The 20,432-nt window shown below is 44.6% G+C and overlaps 1 protein-coding gene across 2 annotated transcripts in view; it reads left to right on the top strand.

Annotated features, from left to right (window-relative positions):
- Positions 1-2,340: 2,340 nt before the first annotated feature.
- The window catches only part of LOC146868216 (uncharacterized), a 163,210-nt gene continuing 145,118 nt past the window's right edge, over positions 2,341-20,432 (top strand). Inside the window, exons 1-2 of one of the 2 annotated variants that reach the window (XM_085609427.1) lie at positions 2,341-2,592; positions 6,759-6,855. In XM_085609427.1, coding sequence (XP_085465553.1) covers positions 2,573-2,592; positions 6,759-6,855 — 117 coding nt within the window. In that variant the 5' untranslated portion in view covers positions 2,341-2,572. Of the gene's footprint in view, positions 2,593-5,765; positions 5,844-6,758; positions 6,856-20,432 lie in introns of those variants that run through there. The other variant, XM_085609431.1, reaches the window with a different exon arrangement.

Below are 20,432 nucleotides of genomic sequence, written 5' to 3'. Positions count from 1 at the left end.
AAACAGGTAGAGTACCTCTCATGGCACGCAGGTGCTGGTCCAGAGCTCGTCAGCCCAAATGGCTCAAGAGAGCCTTTACATAACAAATCCAGTTGGCCGCACACTGCTCGTCACACCAGCATGTTACCCCAAGGAACTCTGGTAGATGTAGTGGCGACGGCGAGTACGCCTATGCCACAGTGTTGAAAAAAAGTATGTGTCGCATTAGCCATCCCTGGACACGTGTTTCGAGGTAGTTGCCTCTCGTCAGCAGGGAGTAGGTAAGTGCTGACGAGAGGCAACTACCTCGAAACACGTGTCCAGGGATGGCTAATGTGACACATACTTTTTTTCAACACTGTGGCACAAGCGTACTCGCCGTTGCCACTACATCGACCAGAGTTCCTTGGGGCAATATGCTGGTGTGACGAGCAGTGTGCGGCCAACTGGATTTGTTATATAAAGGCTCCATTGAGCCATTTGGGCTGACGAGCTCTGGACCAGCACCTGCGCGCCATGAGAGGTACTCTACCTGTTTTTACGTTATTGGCAGTCCACTCGGCACCCCCTTACACTTACCTACTCCCTGCTGACGAGAGGCAACTACCTCGAAACACGTGTCCAGGTATGGCTAATGTGACACATACTTTTTTTCAACACTGTGGCATAAGCGTACTCGCCGTCGCCACTACATCGACCAGAGTTCCTTGGGGCAACATGCTGGTGTGACGAGCAGTGTGCGGCCAACTGGATTTGTTATATAAAGGCTCCATTGAGCCATTTGGGCTGACGAGCTCTGGACCAGCACCTGCGCGCCATGAGAGGTTCTCTACCTGTTTTTACGTTATTGGCAGTCCACTCGGCACCCCCTTACACTTACCTACTCCCTGCTGACGAGAGGCAACTACCTCGAAACACGTGTCCAGGGATGGCTAATGTGACACATACTTTTTTTCAACACTGTGGCATAAGCGTACTCGCCGTCGCCACTACATCGACCAGAGTTCCTTGGGGCAACATGCTGGTGTGACGAGCAGTGTGCGGCCAACTGGATTTGTTATATAAAGGCTCCATTGAGCCATTTGGGCTGACGAGCTCTGGACCAGCACCTGCGCGCCATGAGAGGTACTCTACCTGTTTTTACGTTATTGGCAGTCCACTCGGCCCCCCTTACACTTACCTACTCCCTGCTGACGAGAGGCAACTACCTCGAAACACGTGTCCAGGGATGGCTAATGTGACACACACTTTTTTTCAACACTGTGGCATAAGCGTACTCGCCGTCGCCACTACATCGACCAGAGTTCCTTGGGGCAACATGCTGGTGTGACGAGCAGTGTGCGGCCAACTGGATTTGTTATACCTTTACCAAGAGTATTCAATTACCAAGCAAGTATGCGTGGTAAAGGAATATTTGTGGTAAAGGTTGTGCGTGGAAATAGCATTCCGTTGTAACGCATGCATGCGTTGCAACGGAATGCGTTGTAACGACATACAACCCAAAAGTCACTGCCAGTGATATTACTATGCAAATCAGTAGATATTAATACTGAAAAATCCTTGCTTCTTTCTGGTCACAGACAGTGTCGTCATTATACAGAATTTGATATCATTACATTGTCACGTACCATACCACATTGTATTTTGCTTGTATAGCATTCCACAATTAAATGTTCTTTGGTCTTATGGCGTCTGTCAACACATTCATTTGGCAATCCTGCTGATCCAAATTCAGCTATCCTGTTTACCAGGTCCATGTGTGAATAACACCAGTCCAGATTTTAAATTTGCATTCCAGGACTTAGCATACCGATTTAAATGGGCTCAAATGAATAAAAAATCCCACAAAGTAAAAAAATAAAAATAAAAAAAAGAAGGACTTATTGACCTACCCACGCATGTCCATAGCAAAGTGTAGAGCTATGCAAAATAGATATGATTTACACGCATGTGCAGTCCTCCAAAGCACAATATGGTACAAAGGGCATTGGGTGTAATATACAATTACTAATAGAGTACAAGTAACCATTCTCTAAAAGCAGAAAAAATAGACAATTTATTTGAAAATTAAAATGGAAAAGTGTGATAAATATTCAGAAGTTAAATCCTACAAAAAGAAAAATTGTAGACATAGGACTCACTGAGTGGACATGAAAAGGTGAACATAGGTTGTATTGACACTCCTACGCCCCTCACACATACAAATGCGCAATGTATTTATCAAAGCTGTATTTCTGACACGGTTTGACAATTCTGGAAGAGTGCAGTCTCTTTCGTTAAAACGTATTTCGTTTTTAACGCAAAAAATATATAAAGGATAGATACTCTCCCGAAAACTGCCGACAACGGAACATATTATGCAATCGTTTTGCACGGGAGAAAACGCGCAGTCTCCTTCCTTCCTGTATTCATCCGAGGAGATTTTTCGTGACTACGGGGTTATGAGGAAGCCAGACCACGCCCGGAGAGTGGGCCTCCCGGCGGCTTGTAATATTTTCGGCCGTTTTCCCGTGCGTGGCCGCGTTGGCGCTGTTCTGTTGCCGAGGCCTGTGCGACTGGACGTAGTTTGGAGACCCTCAGAGCCCAACCAGACATGGCGGACAGCGGCAGCAGGTTTGTTTACCTCAGAGGAGCCTTCCTCCGAACCTCTCCCCGAATGTCCGGCCTCCTTGGCAGTGTCCAACAATCTCTGCCCATGGCCCCTTCACTTCTCCTCGGCTGTGAGACGACTCTGGCTCCGCCCCGTCGTTTTTTGAGGCGCTTCCAGCCCGAAAGCAGGCATTTGTTTTCCTTTACTGGTTCTCGCTCGTCCTTATTTTCCCCCTTGCATTATTCTCGTCAATCCCCTTGCTGCGCCACACTCTGTAGCCTAAAGACGCTGCGCGGTCTCAGCCCATCCTCTTCTGGAGTCTGGTTAGAGCAGGTTCTCCGCCGCGGTGCTCCTGCTGGTCTACCTGCTGCCTTCATGTGTGCTTCCCCGAACAACCTTCCATCCCCGTTCTTTTCACAGCATCCCTTTGCTTTCTATTTTCGTGTCCACTTGAGCATTCTGCTGCCTCTCTCTACCCCATTATCTATCCAATTTAATTTGGTTTCTAATCCAGTCTCATCCTACGCCTTCTGTATACGGCCGCCCGAGCTCTCATGTTCACGTGACACCGATGCCCAGGCTTTTTCACTGACATAATTTTGTCTTGCATTATGGGGCTTGCAGTTTCGCTTTCTTTTTTTAGGTGAGAGCTATAACATAACCTGTTGGCTTGCACATCGGGGCGAAGTCGTAGATTTAAGAGGGTGGCCCCATTAAAGTTTTTGGAAGGTGATGCAGGTTTGCCAAAAAGATGACCGTATTGAAGTCAATGGAGGCAAGTTGCTTAGTGAGAGGGGGAATATAATTAAAGGATGGGGACTCCCTCAAAATGATGGGTTGACGAGTCTGTGAACACTGCAAGTATATACTTCCAAGTAAACAAAACAGTACTTGTGAAATGCTAGTGCTGAGACCAATTTTTAAATATAGTTCTACGTACTTGCAAGCATTTGCTAATGCATAATATGGAGATTTTGGTAAGTAAGGAGATGTTCATCCTTTAACTGTCGTTGGTGTTAACAGAAGTTTCAAGGGAAAGAAAAGTAAAATAACACAATTTTTTGCATTAAAAGTTGTGAGTCTCCACTTTGTACAGCCTCAATTGAGAGTGTTGGCCTCTATAGGTTTACAAGTCTTGACCACCTCCAAAGTGTGAGACATTTTCTGTGTATTCTGGGGCAATCAGAGGTTACTGGGCGGTCTTCGTGGTGGGGACTGTTGTCTGCCAACAGTGTCTCGTGGTCACTGCTTGGATTCCACTGCAATTGGTTGACAATATCAGTCCTTTGATTCATTTCACTTTCCAAGCGCAGCAAAGGTGAGCAGTTAAGTCTTATTCTAGGAGTTGAGAGTAGTGTATGACAGAAGTAAGTATACACATTGAATGCAATGTGAAGTAGAGTTATGCCTATTAAAAATAAGTTTCTTTTGCGCTTTGGAAATTAGAGCATGTAAAAGTGAATGCCACAAAAACAAAAGATACTTGCATTTTCTAGTGCTAAGATATAGCTAAAAACTATCACAGTCGCAATGTATGAGACTTAAAAAAAATATATATATAGCATGTCGTCCTGTGTTCAGGCATTATCCTTTGATAACGGATTTGGGTGACCTTGGATAGTCTGAGGAGTCCCCAGATCTTCAGTATTTTACTATATAAGTGACACAAATCTTAGTTAATGGGATTAGACTGCCAAGCAAAATAAAAGAATATATGATGTTACTTAGCAGACCATTACTTCGCAAGTTTTTACTACGATGTTTTTACATTGCAGTATACAACTTCTACGCATTTTTGGCTCTTTTACCCTTAGCCTCATACAGTACAATTCCCTACACTACCCAAACACCACTACACTACCCTAAAAAGCTACCCTTCACTACACAAACACCACAACACTACCCTAAACCCAAATACACTACTCTACACTACATAAACACAACCCTAAAACCTAAAAGAAAACCCCCTGCACGACCACTACCCTAAACCCAAATACACTACATAAACACAACCCTAAAACCTAAAAGACAACCCCCTGCACCACACCACTACCCTAAACCCAAATACACTATTCTACACTTCATAAACACAACCCTAAATCCTAAAAGAAAACCCCCTGCACGACCACTACCCTAAACCCAAATACACTTCTCTACACTACATAAACCCAAACCTAAAAAGACGACCCCTCCAGGACCCCAAAAACTACACTGCCCCACTTACCTCTATCTCCTCGTGGTCCTTCGCTTCACCGTGCTGCCTCTCTTCTCCTGCTTCAGGCATCGTCAGAGCTGCATGTCGTTGTTTTGAAACGGAAGCGCCTCCTTTTCCAAACAACGATGTGAATAGTCAGCAAAGTAATTGACTTTGCTAAGTAACGGTATATTACTAAGTAACAGTATATGCGAAGTTAGAAGCATGCAAACTTAAAGCATGTGAAGTAAAATATTATGCTAAGTAAAAAATGTGTAGTAATGGTAAGTCGTAGTAGTGGCTGCGAAGTAATGGTAGATTACCAAAATAAAACAATGCATCAAGCCTTCTATGGTATTTTCTCTGCAGCTTTGGATGCTAGTTGAGGAAACTGTGGTTTTCAGGCCAGGTTTACAAAACTCTGAGAAAGAAGTCCAAAAAGTGATTAATTTGAACCACCCGGATTGAACATGGGTATCCTCCTCAAGTTAAAAAAAAATTAGTTGGAATGGTTGCCTAAGTCTTGATGTCCAGTTTAATAGGGAGATTGGTGGTCCCATAGTTTGTGTTCAGGGCTCTGGTTGCAGTTAAATGGGTGCGAGAACAGATATTTGAAGTTCTAATTTCTTCCAGTTCCATAAATATCTGGCACATAAATGTTTTTTCCCCCACAAAGAGTATAGGTTTTAGATATGCAGGTTTAAGTATTATTGAAGGACTGCACAGTATAACCAACTCCTTTAGAAGTAGCGGAAATCTCACAGATATAGTTCTTGCGGAAAAGAAGATTTTGTAGTGCTACCTAACGGTTAACCTTACATCATCTAAACCTTTGGGTTCTGTAGAGACATTTCAATTTTAGGTTTTACATTTTAATGCCATCTCTCTCCCTAATTATTACATTTGAAGGCTGCTTATCCTATGTAGTCAATTTGAAAATGGAACAGCAAGTAGCTTGTGTTTAAATGGAAATGAAGAACCTGGCATCTCCCCCCCCCCCCCCCCCTCTCCCCACACAGCCCCCTCTGTACAACATTGCTGAAGCCAGTAGAAGAATTCTTCAATGCAGGCGAGGTAGAGGTAATTACTCTTCTCTATGATTATTGTTCTTCATTCCATATGGGCGATATCAGTTTTTACAAAGTTTCGGGCATGTATGGTTCCAGGCCAGCACAGAAAGATCATGTGGACTTTTCCTGTAAAAACAAAAATGCATTTTGTATGATTTGTAATAGATTCGCTCTGGTTGTCAGTGGCTTCTGTGTTTCAAATTAGCTTCTAGTCGTTTGAATGTTACTTCACAAATAGAATGTTTGTTTTATTAGGAGGGATGTTTTCAGCTTCCATTCAAGAATTTTCTCAGAACGCCTTCATTGCAGCGTACTGAAAAAAAGATTTGAAGCCCTGCCTCAGAACAGGACACTCAGCTGTTGAAAGTCCAGGCGTTTGTCAGTAGATGCAAGAAAGGAACATATGTTGTGGTTTAAGATTTTAAACTTTAATTCGAGTAGAAACATTGTTGATTTACAGGGAGTCAACAAAAAAAGAGCAAAGGATAACATGTCGGTGTTTGATCTGCCATCTTATTTACTTATTTCTTTATGATTTTTCAAAACGCGCACAGATACCCGGGGTGTTCTCTTGCTGTAAATGGAAATTTTCTCACTTCCTTAGTTCTGTTTTGGAATCCACATTTCTTTCTGCTCTACTCTTCACAGTTTTCTGGTTTACTTATAGCTGCTAAGCCATGTAGATGAGGAATAATACATATTACTGAATTTAGCATAATGGGTGCACTGTCATGTAATATATTTTGCAACAACAGTGATCTGTATGCACTGTGCACGTGTTTGATTTTGCTGAAAACCAATAAAAATATTACTAATTTCTCTACCTTTAATGAAATTATAAAGTTCCTTTGAGATAGCAAGGTAAATATATGTATGATTTAGTCATTCATATTTTTCCAATGTTGTAATTTTTTATTTTGCATAGGGTGCTTATCGACCCACAGCAAAACGAAACTGGAGAACTTCCCATGCCGAATCTAACGCCTAGGCATCGCGAACTAATTCCCACACCTTTGGGGCCCGTAAGTACTGCTGAGATTAAAAAACAAGTGAAAGTTGAATGTTCAGGTTTTTTGTGGTTTTGATAGAAGCATTGAAGCCTCATGTGGTTTGGTAACAATAATACTGTTCGTTGCTGTAGCAGAATTCATAGTTTACTGTAAAAAGACCTTCATGTTTCTCCTCTTTCCTTTTTGATATCTAAAACCAATATGCACCAGGTAACTCTTCATGTACTTTCAGTATTCACGCCTCTTGTGTTTATGTGCTATTGGATTTAGTGATTCACTAACGTGTTTCAATGTTGTGGTGCTAACATGCCAGAAAACCATCTACTGCTATATGTTATGGCTCTGGACTGTTGCTTAATTATCCCAATGTACTCTACTCTGTACCACTCCACCACGCCACTGCACTAAACCAGTCTACTCCATGGGACTCTAATCTACTCTACACCACTTCACTCTACGCCACTGCACATTACCCTGTGCCACTCCATCTTACCCCCATAATGCACCACTTCACTCTGCTCTGAAACAATCCACTCTATGCCACTGCACTCTGTGCAACTTCACTCCACTCTGCGCATTCCACTCTACGCACTGACCTCTACGCCAATGCACTCTGCATCACTCTACTCAAAACCAATGTACTCTATGACGCTGCACTCTGTGCCAGTTTACTCTGCACCACTGAGCTCTATGCCACTATGCTCTATTCTGTACCACTCCACTCTACGCCACTGCACTAAACCAGTCTACTCTATGGGACTCTAATCTACTCTACACCAGTTCCACTCTACCGCACTGCACATTACCCTGTGCCAGTCCATCTTACCCCACGATGCACCACTTCACTCTGCTCTGAAACAATCCACTCCATGCCACTGCACTGTGTGCAACCTTACTCCACTCTGCGCCATTCCACTCCACACCACTACACTCTATGCCACTTTATGGTAAACCACTGCACTCTACGCCAATAAACTCTACATTACTCCACTCAAAACCAATTTACTCTATGCCACTGCACTCAGCGCCAGTTTACTCTGCACCACTGAGCTCGATGCCACTATGCTCTACAACACTCCACCCTGCGCCACTGCACATTACACCACTCTACTCTACATCAATGTACTCTCTTCCAACCTACATCACTGTATTCTATGCCACTCTACTTTGCAATACTCTACACTATGCCACTGCACTGTACACGACTCTACTCTACTTCACTGCACTCGACGATTCTCTATCTGCCACACGTCACTCTACTCTGCACCACTGCACTCTATGCCGCTGCACTCTATGCCGCTGCACTCTATGCCGCTGCACTCTATGCCAATACACTCTAAGCCACTACACTGTATGCCACTCTACTCTGCATCATTCTACGCCACTGCATTCTACAGCAGTCCACTCTGTCACTGCACTCTACTCTTCACTACTCTGCGCAACTGCACTCTACACCACTACACTGTATGTCACTCTACGCCAGTGCACTCCAGGCCACTCTAGTCTGCTCTGCACCACTCTAATCTATGCCACTGTATCCTACGACGCTGCAACACTCGACTCTACAACACTCTGTCACTCCACTCTATTCCATGCCACTCTTCTCTATGCTACAAAACTTTCATTCATGCTGAACAGCAGCCACACTGGTGTTAAACATGACTAAAACACATAGGCAAAGCCAATAGCTCTTGCACAGGTGAAACCTATTCAGTTTGGAATGCTTGTTTTTAAGTTGGTAGTTCTGGGACTATCTGGTTGTATTTGGTTTGACCTGTTTTAGTGGTTGAACGCGAAGCCAATGGCCTTTGTTGCATGCAACCTCCTTTTTATGATCATAAAATGAAGTTTACAAAAAGACTTAACAAAGCAGACAGAAGTTGTTGATTCCCGAAGACAGTCATGGATCCTACTGCTTACATACTGTTTAGTTGGCGATTGCTTTGATTCATCTCATGCAAATGAAATCTAGGAAAGCAGACATTCCTCCTCGATTCTCTCATATATAGGAGGGCACATCCTCAACACAGTGCTGGCTGCTACAATATTATTCTGTTTTGAAAGCCTCACCAGGTCCTTGCAACCTGACCTGAAATGACTAGCCTTCTCTCCTTCCACCGAAAGGCAGACACAACCCATTCCAGTAGTATCTGGCTTTGTATTGTTTATTTTAATACTCTTAAAAAGGATAATATTGGAACCCTCCTGCCTACCTCACTTCTGCTTCGCCCCATAGTCATTAACACTTCTATTCATACAACTATTTTTTTCAACTACTCTGGAATCAGTGCCTTAACTACAGTCGGCAAACTCTTTATGTTTCTATTTTGCCCATTAAACCCTGTAAACATAAAGTATCTGGCCTCCATTGTTTTGTCCTTCCTAACCACACTGTTAATTCACTTCCTTTTATCTGGCTCCCACAGAAAAAACTTCACATCACATAAATCCTCCAGCTGTATTTGCCCTTCGATCTCACAACTCCCTTTTTCTCAGCGACCCTTATATGCCTTGTATTCATTGTAGTACAAAAGGGGGTGGTGATGGACGGAGCATCAGAACCAATCAAACACTCACACCCAGTCAACAGATCTGGGTTTGATCCATCACCGTTCTTTAGCCCACTCTGCCACCCCAGTTCAGACATGGCCATATGCAAATCACTGTGACCCTGTGCCTCATGGGAACAGTCCAGCCCGAACTGCCAAGCCATGCCTTCCCTGGACCGGAAACAAGCTTCCTAGGACCGGTTTCTGGCATTTCAGCCGTCTTCAGCCAGGCTTGCTTGAATCCAGTGGCAAAGTGAGCAAGGGACTCACGTCTGAGCATACCCTGCCAACTTATGGCGAACAAAGCGGTACAAAAGGGGGTGTAGATGGACGGAGCATCAGAACCAATCAAACACTCACACCCAGTCAACAGATCTGGGTTTGATCCATCACCGTTCTTTAGCCCACTCTGCCACCCCAGTTCAGACATGGCCATATGCAAATCAGTCTGACCCTGTGCCTCATGGGAACAGTCCAGCCCGAACTGCCAAGCCATGCCTTCCCTGGACCGGAAACAAGCTTCCTAGGACCGGTTTCTGGCATTTCAGCCGTCTTCAGCCAGGCTTGCTTGAATCCAGTGGCAAAGTGAGCAAGGGACCGGTCCTTGGAAGCTTGTTTCCGGTCCAGGGAAGGCATGGCTTGGCAGTTCGGGCTGGACTGTTCCCATGAGGCACAGGGTCAGACTGATTTGCATATGGCCATGTCTGAACTGGGGTGGCAGAGTGGGCTAAAGAACGGTGATGGATCAAACCCAGATCTGTTGACTGGGTGTGAGTGTTTGATTGGTTCTGATGCTCCGTCCATCTACACCCCCTTTTGTACCGCTTTGTATTCATTGTAATCACCTTTTTCCTCTTCACACACAATCTTTTTGTCCTCAACTCAAAAACTTTATGACCTGTAATGTACATATCATTCAGGTTTAAACCGTTACGAGCCACACTAATAAAATATACTCCTGGCAGACACCTCTGATCGGCCACATGCAACTATGTCCAAGAACTCAGATTAAAAATAGTCTGACAAGGAGGACATGCATTTACTGCGAAAGCAGCTCAGATTTGGAATAAGCTACCAGCTCCATTGAGATCTTATTCTAACCTGTTATAATTCAGGAGAGCTTTGAAAACCTGGCTCTTTCCAAATTAATATCCAATTTTAGGTTTTTCATCAGTGCCTTCTCTACATAGTGGTCAAGCTAGCGCCAGGATGCCATTTTTGGTCACAATGCGCTCTACAAGTTCTACCTACTACTTTAATGTCATGTCTGTGTCTTGCAAACCACATAGCACTGTCGCACTATTAGCTTGATATGTGACTACTCCCATTCTTTCTTACAGTTTTTAAAGGTCCGTGCATGCCCAAGCACTGCAAAATTGTGCAAAAAAGAAAACAAAAAACAACAACCAGTGTGGCCTAGCAATAACACTGGGTAATCTATGTAAAATGAGCTAAAATACAACAGTAAAGGATAGACAGTAAGCAGAGCCAATAATTAACAATCTTTGGCAAATCAAATCGGTCCTGCCTTTGTGATCTATTGGCGGTGCTAATGGTGTTTAGTCATGGTGTACAGCATCTCCAGTGCTGTGCAGTGTGGCAAAAAAAGGACCCGCTAATGCGGGCACCCATCATTTTGTAGTTGTGTACACCACGCCTGCATGCGCCTACAAAATAATAAGTATTTTTTTTTTTTAAGTAAAGCAAGCCCGTGGTGGGAACTTTAGCCATGGATGGGGGTGGCAAGTAAGAAATACAGGGGATGGTGGGGGGTAGACGAAAGAAACACAAATAAGGGCGTGAGGGACAGGGAAACGACATGGGGGTTGGGGTAAAGCAATGGCGGTCACGTGTGGGGGTAGAAACAACTGTACGAGGAAAGGGGGCACGGTTAGATGAAGAAACACGGAGGGCACAGAAAGCTGATGTGGAGAAGCACCCAGGCGAGCACAAAAGGGAGGGGGTGGGAAGCAGCACTCGTTTGACAGTGAGCAACACAAGTGCTGGGAGAGAGTAGTGCATAAGGGAGACATCTCAAACACACGCACTCTCATGGAGTGCTTAACGCAAAAGAAAAAGTAATTAAAGTAATGCTTGGAAAATAAGCACTGAAAGCAGAGATGTGAGTCAGTCAAAGAGATGGTAAAGAGGCAATGCTCCACAGGAGGAACAAACACAAGATTGACAAGCTAGGACATTAAAGGAAGCGTGTAAGTGAGAGTAACAGGAAAACCAACCTATGGTAAGCAGTGGTGTGCCTCCAAGCCCCCAGGGTCTTGGCAAGCCACATTATACCTAGCAACAGACCGTGCACATGCTGTCTAGTAGGCTCAATCTAAAAACTCCAGTCAGCCTTATTCTAATTATTAAGAGAACTGTGTTTTAATTGTTTTCAAAATATTTGAGAAGAACAGTCCAGTCTCAAAGAATGGAAATGAGTTATACATTGTTTTGGTTGTACCTCTAAAAGACTGCTTGATAATTAAAATGTATTTAATTGCGATATGTTGCAGTATTAGCTATGGGTCTAGTCAAAGGGACAATGGAAGAATTCAAATAGGGTTGTATCCTGGTGCTTCAAACCATTATGACTTCTTCTGCACATTTTTCTTCCTTCCATTTTTTGGACAGATAAAGTGTCCCAAAACAACCCCTTTGAAGACCAGAAAATCTCTCTTGACCTTCAGTCTAGTCTCTAATGAGAGACAATTCTTTTTCCAAAGTATGGCTGTAATGTTATCGAAATTACAAGCCCTGACAGTCAGCCTTGGTGTGGCATGTTGCACAGCCTTGAGTGGAATAAAAGAGCTACTGAGGCGGCCTGCCATCACTGCATACTCCACTGTCCTTTGGTATAACACCAAAAGAAAGGTTCAGAACATCTTCCGACAAGACACTTGAAAGTTAGCGGAATTTACCATCAATCAGATCTAATTTCAACCCTGTTGGAATTGTCAACACAGTCACCTGCCCTCATGGCTCAGCTGCTTTGTCTGTGATTGAAAGTTCTGATACAGTGTATTTACATACTTTGCAATGCATTTCTGTTAACATGACAATTTAGTTGTCATGTTGAGAGGTTAGGCGTAGGGTCCGGGAGGAAGTGGTGAGGGGGGTTCAGGGAGGGGGAGAGATTGGTGTTTTTTGATTCGAGGGGTTTCCATTTCCAGTAGCAGCAGGATGTCCCGGGATGCAGAGCCAGGAACAGGGGGAGGGGTGCTGGCAGGGTAGGCATTACTCCTCATGTGAACTACATAAACCACATATGTAATGCATGACACACCATATACCGTATTGACATAAAATGTCAACGGATTAGGCAGTAAGATTGAGAGAGGACCAGTCAATAGATACATTAAGAGGACCCAGCCCGATGTGGTCCTCCTACAGGAAACCCATCTCCGAGGTACCCAATGTCCGTTTATAGACAGGGGAACCTACGTGACGCTGGCGCACTTTCGATTCTCTCCTGGGGCTCGTGGAGTGTCCATCCTCATTAGGAAAACCCAGCCGTTCCATATAGCTAAGACTTGGGTGGACTCTAACGGAACTTATGCAGCGGTCTGAAGTACATGGGGATGGCAAGAGATTACTCTTGTCAGTGTCTATGCCCTGCCACGACTGCAGCCCCAGACGCTGAATGCAGTCGCCAAAATACTATTAGACTCAGACTCCTTAATTCATATAATAGGGGAGATTTTAATGATGTTGTGAACCCAAGCTAATATAGATCCCATGCAACGACCAGTACCCATACCCCTACCCCACTTGCGGAGTTCGTGAGAACACTGGGACTGACAGACCTCTGGCGCCGACATCACCCATAAGATCGTAGCTATTCTTATTTTTCAGGGGCACGCAAGACATTTTCAAGGATTGATTACCTTTTAGCTCCAGCAGGGGAGATTCAGGCTATAGATGAAGCAGAATATCTAGCGAGAGGTATCTCAGATCACTCACCATTGAAGTTTAAAAGTGGGAAGAATGGGGCGTAAACAACGATCGGACTGAAGGCTGAACGCGTGGGAGTTGCGTGACGAAACAGTAACGGACGCAATCACCACTGAGACTGAATTATTTTTCCAAGACCACCCTGTGGGAAGCCTATAGAACGGTCCTCAGAGGTAGACTGCAGGATATAATAGCACGGAAACGAGGGGAGGAAACGTTACAAACAAAAAACCTAGAAGGTAAATTGTTGGAACTTGAAAGCAAAATCACCCCAGACAATGAGGCAGAGCTGCTTAGACAGATAGCGACCACACGTAGGGAACTCTGAGCTCTGGCAGACAGAGAAGTCCAAACTCAAATTCAGGCCACGCAGCACAGACTATATGAGTCAGGGGATAGAGTGGGGAAACTCCTAGCTTGGTTAAGCCGGAAGGAAAGGGAAGCAAATTGGCTAAAACAGATAGTGGAGGTTGGTGCACGACATACAACTGAAACTGCAATAGCAGAAGCATTCAAGCGTTACTATACTATTCTCTATAAGGCCCGACCGATGGTAGACGAGAATAGCACAGGTGACTGTCTTGAAGCAATAGACCAGCCCACCCTGCAGAGCGAGGATGCGGAGGCCCTTTAGGTCACCCTAGAAGAGGTTCAGGCCGCCATTGCCAAACAAAATTCAGGAAAAACTCCCGGCCCCAATGGGCTGCCAGTGGAATTTTTAAAACAAAACAATAGCATACTAGCCTCCGCCTAGTGAATATGTTTTTAGCGGCAAAAGACGAGGGGGCTTTGACCCAGGATCTCTGTCAGGCCACGGTGGTGGTCATACCAAAACCAGAAAACTGCGGTGCTCTCAGAACCCGTCTTCGCGCAGGACTAAGCAAGAGATCACTAAATGCCATGATTCTGAGAACCCCCGTTATGTACAACAAAGGGTGCAGAGCAGTCTAAAAGGTATCAGGTGGAATTCTAAGATGGCCGCCATTAAGGAAAATCAGGGTCAGCAGTCTAGAGTAATGTCACAGGTGGCCCCATCAGAATGTCCCGGGGCGCTCCCTCTGGAATCTCGCACTTCACCTGAGTTTCCAGAGGGACCAGCAGCAGAACTTAGAGCGGCGCGAAACTAGTTAGTCAGGGTAGAGGGCGACGTTACACCGTCGTTTAGCTTCCGTCGTGTCAAGTGTTACACTCACCCGTGCCGGTTGTGGAGCAGTTTCCAAGTAAGACTGTTCCGATGGTTCTTAGTTATTGGCGCATTTGTAACATTCTGAGTATTAAGTCTGCGTAGTTAGAAGCTGACTCAATTTTGAGGTTGTAACACTGTGAAGCAACAGTGTTGTCGCGTGCGAGAAGAGCAGCGTTTGAGAGGAAATTTGTCTGCTCTGAAGTAATTCGTTGCGCATGCGATTAGTTTCAGTAAGGCGCACTTAACTGGAAGTAACCCAGGAGTTAGAGTTAATCTAGGTTCTAGTGGAGAGTTTAGAGAGCTCAGGAGTTTTGAAGGTTGGTTTCATAGAGGAATAGAATTTGAGAATTAACTTAACGTTAAGTAGGTGTCCGGCTTATGTCGAGGATTCGCTGGGAGATCTTCCTAGGAGGAAAAAAAGGCAAGATAATTATTAACATTAAAGAAAATTATACAGAACAAGATTATTAAAACTAGAGGTTGACAAACAAGGAAATAAGGGTAAGAAATATAATGCACTAGGTAAATAGAATCGCATTAATTAAGTTAACCAGAAGTTCATGAGTGTTGTTTATTACAGAAATAATAAACATGATTACCACAAACACCAATTAAGAAGAGATGCACAGACCATGCATACACCACGTTTGTAGTGAAGTATAGACAAATACAAATAATTAGAGTTGAATGTATGAACTATGTTACATGCAAATTTGAAATATTGTTTCAGATTCACCCAGAACACACCAAGGAAGACCCAGACCCAAACGTGTGTTCAGAAAAAAAGGAAGAACGAGTGAAGACTTGGCAGTCTCTTCTCTGTCCCATTCCCCTTTCCCACCTGAGGGTTGTCTAGTCATGCAAGTTCACAATCTTAGCGGCGCGAGAGTCTTGGAGGGGCATTGGGACCTACGTCATTCTATTCCCTTGCAAGTAGGCTGAAAAGCTATTTTGACAGAGTGAAGTGCCCAAGTATAACTTACATCTGGGTAGAATGGCGGAAGGTTTACATTTTAAGAGACAAGGTGAAATACTAGAAGGTATTCAGAAGGAGATAGTGGCCATAAGAAATGAGAATAGAGATTTAAGACAAGACTTTTTAATGGCTAGGAGAGAAACCACAGATTTGGCTATAAAATTAAATGAGGCTGTTCCTGGTCCAAGTTACATACTTCCCACCACTCAAGAGGAAGGTTATAGTAATGTTTCTAGTTCCAGTTCGCAACTGAAGTTAGCCACTCGGGTCATACATTTATTGTCACCTGTGATCCCATTAGCTCCACCAGAATGTTTTGCAGGAGATCCACAGAAGCCCCAAATATTTCTGACACCGTGCACGCTACATTTTATGTGCAGGCCCGCAGTGTTCCCTGATGCACATTCACGAGTAGTCTTTTTCCTGTCCTATCTTAGTGGAGATGCGGATCTTGGTTGGTGCCACTAGTTTATCGAAATGACTCCATCTTATATGACTTAGAAGAGTTCAAAAAAGAATTTCTTCAAATTGTTGGTCGCAGGAGAGCGTCTCAAGCTGTTGAATTGAATTGAGTTGAATGTATACACTGTGTTTCATACAAATTTGAAATATTGTTTCAGATTCACCCAGAACACCCCAAGGAAGACCCAGGCCAAAACGCGTGTTCAGAAAGAAAGGAAGACCGGGTGAAGACTTAGCAGTCTCTTCTCTGTCCCATTCCCCTTTCCCCCCTGAGGGTTTTCTAGTCGGGCAAGTTCACATCTTGGCGGCGGCAGAGTCATGGAGGGGCATTGGGACCTACGTCATTCTATTCCCTTGCAAGTGGGCTGAAAAGCTATTCTGACAGGTGCCTACCTCCCTATCTCGCTTTTAAATTTTGAAACCAAGGTGCTAGCCTCCATACTCGCCACACGGTTATTGATTGTCATCACATCACTGGTGCACAGAGACCAGTCGGGCTTTATACCCAAACAGGCCACACGTCTTAACCTTCGTAGATTAGCAAACTGGCTGGACACGGCAAAAGAGAGAGAAGTCTCCTAAATACTCCTGTCACTCGATGCCGAAAAGGCATTTGATACGGTTCAGTGGCCTTTTCTGAGAGAAATGCTTGCAAAATTAGGCTTTGGGCGCAACTTCCGGGCATGCGTTGATATATTATACACAAATCCCAGAGTCCGGGTCAATGGAGTTAAATCAGTCGATTTTCTCATCCTGCAAGGAACCAGGCAGGGTTGCCCGCTGTCCCCCCTGCTCTTTGCACTTGTGCTGGAACCACTAGCATGCTTAATCAGAATACATCCAGATATAAAAGAGTTCCAGGATCCCGAGGGACAGTTGATGGACAAACGAATCTTGCTTTATGCAGATGACATCCTACTGTATATATCCATCCCTAACACGTCTCTCCCAATCATATTCAACCTAGTTAAAGAATATGCTAAGCAAGCGGGATACAATATTAACTGGGTGAAATCAAATATATACCCCATTGGTGGCCACATCGACATGCATTCCATGCCGGTGCTTCTTCCCATCGTGGAAGATGGCTTTAAATATCTAGGACTTTTTATTTCGACAAACGTGACAGAATGCCTCACCCATACCATTCAGCGAGTCCTAGCGGAATTCCGGGAAGACGTCGTTAGGTGGTGACGCCTCCCTGTGACATTACTCGGAAGAGCCGCTTTCATGTTTTAAAATGGTCGCACTACCTAAGTTATTGTATATCCTCCAAAACACATATTGCAAAATACCGGATGCAATTTTTGGGGCGATAAACAATGAAGTGCGTATATTACTATGGGAATGAGGTCACCCCCGAGTAGCGCTACAAAAGCTGCAACGCAGTCAAAATAATGGGGGAATCGCGCTACCGGATATCAGGGCATATTATAGAGCGGCACACCTTGCTCTCATCAGTGAATGGGGACATGCGCCTAGAAACCATCCTACATACGCCCTGGAGAGACTCCAATTCCAAAAACACTCCCTACTACATTACATATATGGGGGCAACCGAGTTAGAAGCCTGCTGACAGCAACACAGAGAGTGAATGCGGTATGGAGGGAATCTGAACATCAGATGAAATGGGAAAAAAGATTAGCTAGAGCCACACTCCTATCGGAGGGTAAGCGACTGCCAGAACTTGCAAAATTACAGGGGTTTAAAGAATGTGGCAACTCGAGATCACCACTCTAGGGGCAACCTGATAACCTTTGCAGATCTCCGAATGGAATTTAATCTAACGTATAAGCAGCATTACAAATACATTCAGCTCCGACATGCCTGGCGAACTCAAAAGCCTGACATTGTAGACGTTCCTGAATATGCCCCACTAGAAGGCCGGCTACTACAGGAAGAGATACTAGAGAAAGCAGTCTTAGAAGTAAATGGGATGGCCTGGTAGATACACTGGAAGACATAGACTGGGAGACGGCCCTGATGCACCCTAGAGAAGTGGCGATTAAGCTTAGGCTGCGTGGTACCATGTAAAATATTGCACAGCGTATATTACAACAGGACGAGACTCCACGCAATGGGTAGAGCAGAGACGCCAGAAGGCCTGCATTGTAAAACAGAGCGTGGATCCTTCATACATACTCTATGGGAGTGCCAATCAATACATCGTTACTGGACACGAATAATACAAGAACTGAATAACATACTAGAAACACAAATCCCGTTAGATCCCAAGTATGTTCTTCTAGGCATCCATACAGACGTTGACATGCCTAGATATAAGCTTTTGCTAAGTAACCTAGGACTCGTAGTAGCAAAGCGAGACATAGCTAGATACTGGGGAGAGCAGAACTCCCCACCATGAAAGAGTGGCGGACCGGTATGGACGTACATGGGTGCAGAAAAAAAGGTATATAAAGCAAGGTGGTGCCCGAGAAAGTTCTGGAAAGTCAGGCAGCCATGGCTGAGCTATTACAATTTAGAGATGGAGGATGAGGAAACAGATGTAATACAATCCACACAACGGCTACATGATGGCGGAGGGTTTACTATTTCAGACTCCATGAACACCTGAGGGACTTGAACCATACCTAATGCGGGGGTAGAAAATGACATAAGGGTCATGAAGGGAATGTGTAATGGCATAAACTCTGTATCCTTACTAATTACGACTGCTACCTATTGTAATCGACGGATGTTATGTGAGATATACCTGCTGCTTATTTTTGTTGTTAAAAAGATCCCCTTGTATGTAGTGATCCAGGCCAAGATTCTTCAGAAATAGGATGTTTATGAACGCAAAATAACAGCGTGGACCACCGTAACCTTGTGAGACACTCCATCATAAATGCTCATTCAGCTAGGAACCCAGAAGGACAGATTCTGGACATAGAATGTCTGTCTGAATGTGAATCTTTACATCACTTCTTAAAATACTTTGCGACTCCTGCCACTGGCTTCAAAGGATTTAGTTATAGATGGTTTCCAAGGCATTAGATAGATGCAGGAGCCCAAGAAAATGCATATTCAGCTACCTATCTACTTTTGTTGGATCTCAAAATCACACCAAGCTCTAGACCTGTCTGCAGCTAACAACATTTAGTAATCTTAGTAACTCATCTGCTAATATCCACTCTAGAAATGTGGTCATGTGCCACAATAAGAGATTTCTAAGTTGCTCTTTTTGGGGGCGGATTTTGTTTTGCATTTGACACAATAACACACCTGCACAGCCATGCAGAATGATAGTACAAAGAGACTTGTCTCATGTGAATACCAGTACACCATTGTCCTTTCACTGCTGTTGGCACATCTGCATCCTCCAGCAGCAGAATACAATGTAACCAAGGCAACAAAGCTCTGGTCTGCAATTTAAGGAAGTCTGACATCATCCATGCCTATCAGTTTTTAAACGTACTCATTCCGCATGAGCCCCCTTGGTGCATGACCACCTTGCAGTCTAAGCAATGTTAATGTATCAGCCACCACCCTGGCCCATTTCAATGAATCCCTTGTCCATATGCCAACTTCTGAGGGTGCCGTTATCTTTCAGGTCATGGAGATTCATCTCTTAAACAATACCAGTGCCAGATCCACAAATCTGCATTCCAAGCGATTTGGTTTTGGTCCGAGTCATTAGCCCAAGCAGGCAGAGCATAGGAGTACCCGGGATCTGGAGGTCCTAGGTGATAATCATTACCTGCACCCACACCGGCTGTAGCGCCGAACAGTCCCACACCATTTGATAGAACCCCACATCTTCCCGCCTACACTGTGGGCTGTCCCTAAGCACACCACAAAACATATGGTATATGCGTTGTTTGGTGAGGTATGTTTGATGCACATAATTGAATTGTGTGAAATGGAAATGCGTATTCCGGGACACCTGCTTGACCTGGGCCACAACCTTGCTCCACTGGTGGGTCGAAAATAGTGTGGCAAGGTCAGTCTCACATTTCGCCTTGTGACTGGGAGTCTGGTTGGGCAAATGCGCCAGCAACAGGTTAAACTGCCCTTCTGCCTGTGCCGTGAGTCAATATCTCCATCAACAATGGGGGGATGGCTCTGACGGCGCGGTCCACCAGAGCTCGCGAATAATATCCATAAGTGTGTTGTACATGAGGATCTGGCCATGCGGGATCTTGTACAACTTAGCCAGATCTTGGAATGGCCCTACCTTTTCATCCAGGAACAGGTCCCCCATTCATGTCACTCCTGCCTCCCTCCGTACCTGGGTCTTAATCCGACTCGCCAGGTCTCGGCCCTCAGGTAACGCTCACAGGTCCAACTGGGGGAAATACGAGCAAGACCCACCCCCAACATGCACATACCATCACTAGCAGGAGTGAGCCGTTTTCATCAGAGCAGAGGCAGGCACCCTCCTTCAATCTGCGGGTCGTAATAGCTAAATCATGAGAGGCGTATCACCCAACTCACCCTCTGCTTCTCGCCGTTCGTTATTGC

Source organism: Triturus cristatus, chromosome 1_2 (assembly GCF_964204655.1).
Source record: "Triturus cristatus chromosome 1_2, aTriCri1.1, whole genome shotgun sequence".
In the NCBI taxonomy this organism is placed as follows: domain Eukaryota; kingdom Metazoa; phylum Chordata; class Amphibia; order Caudata; family Salamandridae; genus Triturus; species Triturus cristatus.
This window is presented reverse-complemented; position numbering and strand designations above follow the sequence as displayed.